Source organism: Aethina tumida, chromosome 4 (genome assembly GCF_024364675.1).
Source record: "Aethina tumida isolate Nest 87 chromosome 4, icAetTumi1.1, whole genome shotgun sequence".
NCBI classification, from domain to species: domain Eukaryota; kingdom Metazoa; phylum Arthropoda; class Insecta; order Coleoptera; family Nitidulidae; genus Aethina; species Aethina tumida.
Genome location: NC_065438.1, coordinates 17,534,218 through 17,538,285, shown reverse-complemented (window position 1 = coordinate 17,538,285; position 4,068 = coordinate 17,534,218). Strand labels below are relative to the sequence as shown.

The window sequence follows — 4,068 nt, the reverse complement described above, 5'->3', positions numbered from 1 at the left end:
GTTATTTAATATTTATTTTTGATCAATTTAAATTCGTTAAATTTTATTTTATAAATCATATTTTTTATGAAAATTAATCCTTGGTTACAAATAAAAATAGAAGTGCATATTCAGTTTAATTTACAGAGTATTTTATTATTATTACTTTGATAATTACAAAAAATGATGGAAATATGAAAAATAAAATTTGAATTAAAACTGGATAAACATAAACAAGTTTCCATTTTGATATCAAAATGCAAAGAACATATGTATAATCAGAGTTTTTTTTTTAGACTGTGAAAAAAAAACAGTATGTATGTTGACTAGTACTTAAACTGATTACAATAACGTAATTAAGTGCAATATAGCTTGGCTTTACTAATTAATTAATAACGTTTTTAAAAAGGAAATTAAATGAGTGGAATATTTGTTTTTATTTGCATGTTTGATCAAACACAATTTTTAATCAGCAAAATATTTTCTAATTTACCACGTTTGAAGGCAAATATTCATGACGAAAAACTATTTATCTTTAATTAGCCAGTTAAAACATTGAAAAAACTAAACAAGGGAAATTAAACATGAATTTTGACAGTCCAAAGCACATGTCAATTACACGCAGCGAAAAAATGTCAAACATATTAAAAGAGACCGTAAACTGCGCCGAAATAAGGAAGCTGGAAAAAATCTACTTCGAAAAACTGTACAAGAACACTCTGAAACCGAAGGACCAACTCGACTACGGCTGGGCCCTGATGCGAAGCAAATTCATCAACGACATACAAAAAGGCATCATCCTAATCGAAGAACTGTACAAAACCGACAACGAGAACAAACGTGAGTACTTGTATTACATGGCCGTGGGCAATGCGAAGCTGAAGAACTACTGCACCGCCGTCACCTACTTGAACACCTACTTGGCCATGAAGCCGGAATGTGCGAAGGTACAGAAGTTGATGGAGGCCATCAAGAGGGAGGTCAAATTGGATGAGCTGAAGAGCTGGTTTATGGCTGTGGGTGTTGCCATAACCGTAACCGCTCTTGTGGGCCTCGGAATGAACCTAGCCAGCAGAATTAGATTTTAACCCCATTTTATACTAGTTTTTATAAATTTACAGTTATTGATTGTCATTTTGTGTAAACCAAAAACAAAAAACAATATATTAATTTTGACTTTTGTCAACACTTGTCACTTATTTGTCGTTCGTCGAGTTTGATCTTATCAGAGAGACAATGGTAGACTCGCTGGACGAAACGGTGGACCCGGAGGAGCTCAAGCTGTACGAGAGGATCTACCACGAGAAGCTTCACAAGAAGGCCGTCACCCCGAAGGTGCAGTTCGAGTACAGCTGGTGCCTGGTGCGTAGCAAGTACGCAGCTGACGTCCAGAAGGGGGTGCTCCTGCTGGAGGACCTGTACAAAACCGACACCACCAGACAAAGGGACTACCTCTATTATCTGGCCATAGGGAGCGCCAGACTCAAGGAATACACCAAGGCCATGCACTACTCCAGACTGTTCCTGACCGTGGAGCCGGAGAATCGGCAGGTACAAACTTTGCAGCAAACGATCAAAACCAGGAAGGAACGGGACGGGCTGAAGGGCATGATGAAGGCCGGCGGCGTTGTTTTGGCCATCACCGCCATTGTGGGTGCCGGCATTGCAATCGCCAACAGGCTCAAACCTTAGTCTACCATATTATTACATTATACACTTGTTATATCACTGACTATTATTACAAATAAATTATCTGTGCGGGGGCACCCTCGTTTTTCATTTCCACTTTACTCCTTACGGCCATCCGGGTAAGTAAACGTAAAGGCAAATGCATTCATGAACAGACATAGCGGTGGAAAAGAAACAACTTCGAATGAAATACCTGGTTATTTGAGTCGGATCCCAGTGGGGAAATAGTGCTGATAGAGCTAATAACGATGCACCCGTGACTCGGTTCGATCCCCCGCGTTATCGGGACGGCTTCCAGTGCCCGAATCAGCCTGCATCTCTTATTCTGCACCAGGAATTTATGACCAATATCTAATCTGGAAACCACTTAGGTGTGTGTATGCTGAATATGCTATTAGGTTGTGGAATTATGTGAATGGCACTTTCAACGTTTGTGAGGGATGAAATTCCTTGTACTTTGAGTTTATGTAGATCCCGTTCTTATAGTGGTGAGTTATATGTGGGTTAGGGGTTTTATTTTTAGATATTTTTATTGAGGTTATGATTTAAATGTATTGTTGGACAAGTTTCTTTGTATGGTAGTTTTGTGTTAAACAAATAATTTTGTTGACAATAAAGTAAATTTGTTTAAGAAAAAATTGCAAAAGCAACTTTTAACATTTTTCTATTTGAATACATATTTGAAAGTAATTTGTAGTCAACAACTTATTATTATTATTTATTTTTATTAGCTTCCTAACCGTTTATTTGTTTATTTAAAATTTTTTGAAAAAACTATTTTTGAACTATGCATTTCAACTCATATAAGTAATAAATAAAGCTTTTACTAGTTGCTAGTTTCTTAAACACAAGAACTCTGTTGATGTTTCTTCAAGTTGTTCAGTAGAAAGTAACATAGTCTTATTACATATTCCAATTTGAAGACATATTTAAAGGACATAACCTCAATAGAAACATATCCATGATCAATCTAAAACCAAATCATATGAAGAAGATGCTAGTCTCAAGTCAACAACTGTTTGTCAGTATTTCTATTAATTGTTTATGATTTTATTTATTTTTTAAAGATTTGTTTATCTGAAATTTTTTGAAAAAACTATTTTTGAAAATATATATGTCAGCATCATAAAAATAATAATTAATCTTTTTACTAGTTACTAGTTTGTTAAACTGAAGAACTCTGTTGATGTTTCTTCAAGTTGTTCAGTAGAAAGTGATATCGTCTTATTATATATTCCAATTTGAAGACAAATTTAAAGGTCATAACCTCAATAGAAACATATCCATGAACAATCTATAACCAAATGAATATATGAAGAAGATAGTCTCAAGTCAACAATTGTTTGTCAGTATTTCTATTAATTTCCTATAATTTTATTTAGTTTTTAAGGATTTGTTTATCTGAAATTTTTTGAAAAGACTATTTTTGAAAATATATATGTCAGCATCATAAAAATAATAATTAATCTTTTTACTAGTTACTAGTTTGTTAATCTCAAGAACTCTGTTGATGTTTCTTCAAGTTGTTCAGTAGAAAGTAACATCGTCTTATTACATATTCCAATTTGAAGACAAATTTAAAGGTCATAACCTCAATAGAAACATATCCATGAACAATCTATAACCAAATGAACATATGAAGAAGATAGTCTCAAGTCAACAATTGTGTGTCAGTATTTCTATTAATTTCCTATAATTTTATTTAGTTTTTAAGGATTTGTTTATCTGAAATTTTTTGAAAAGACTATTTTTGAAAATATACATGTCAGCATCATAAAAATAATAATTAATCTTTTTACTAGTTACTAGTTTGTTAATCTCAAGAACTCTGTTGATGTTTCTTCAAGTTGTTCAGTAGAAAGTGATATCGTCTTATTACATATTCCAATTTGAAGACAAATTTAAAGGTCATAACCTCAATAGAAACATATCCATGAACAATCTATAACCAAATGCACATATCAAGAAGATAGTCTCAAGTCAACAATTGTTTGTCAGTATTTCTATTAATTTCCTATAATTTTATTTAGTTTTTAAGGATTTGTTTATCTGAAATTTTTTTAAAAGACTATTTTTGAAAATATACATGTCAGCATCATAAAAATAATAATTAATCTTTTTACTAGTTACTAGTTTGTTAAACTCAAGAACTCTGTTGATGTTTCTTCAAGTTGTTCAGTAGAAAGTGACATCGTCTTATTACATATTCCAATTTGAAGACAAATTTAAAGGTCATAACCTCAATAGAAACATATCCATGAAAAATCTATAACCAAATGAACATATCAAGAAGATAGTCTCAAGTCAACAATTGTTTGTCAGTATTTCTATTAATTTCCTAAGATTTTATTTAGTTTTTAAGGATTTGTTTATCTGAAATTTTTTGAAAAAACTATTTTT

General features: G+C 32.3%; 2 protein-coding genes across 2 annotated transcripts; both read left to right on the top strand.

Annotated features, from left to right (window-relative positions):
- The first annotated feature begins 563 nt into the window (after positions 1 to 563).
- LOC109601970 (mitochondrial fission 1 protein-like) lies at positions 564 to 1,067 on the top strand. Its single transcript, XM_049966437.1, has one exon. It carries the CDS (start codon positions 564 to 566, stop codon positions 1,065 to 1,067), a length of 504 nt encoding a protein of 167 aa, XP_049822394.1.
- LOC109601973 (mitochondrial fission 1 protein-like) lies at positions 633 to 1,745 on the top strand. Its single transcript, XM_049966171.1, has one exon. The coding sequence runs from the start codon at positions 1,216 to 1,218 to the stop codon at positions 1,669 to 1,671; it is 456 nt and encodes a 151-aa protein (XP_049822128.1). The 5' UTR covers positions 633 to 1,215; the 3' UTR covers positions 1,672 to 1,745.
- The last annotated feature ends 2,323 nt before the right edge of the window (positions 1,746 to 4,068 follow it).

What these genes read in the sequence shown, in the direction of transcription:
- LOC109601970 (XM_049966437.1), top strand. Translation starts at nt 564, where the DNA reads ATGAATTTTGACAGTCCAAAGCACATGTCAATTACACGCAGCGAAAAA.
- LOC109601973 (XM_049966171.1), top strand. Translation starts at nt 1,216, where the DNA reads ATGGTAGACTCGCTGGACGAAACGGTGGACCCGGAGGAGCTCAAGCTG.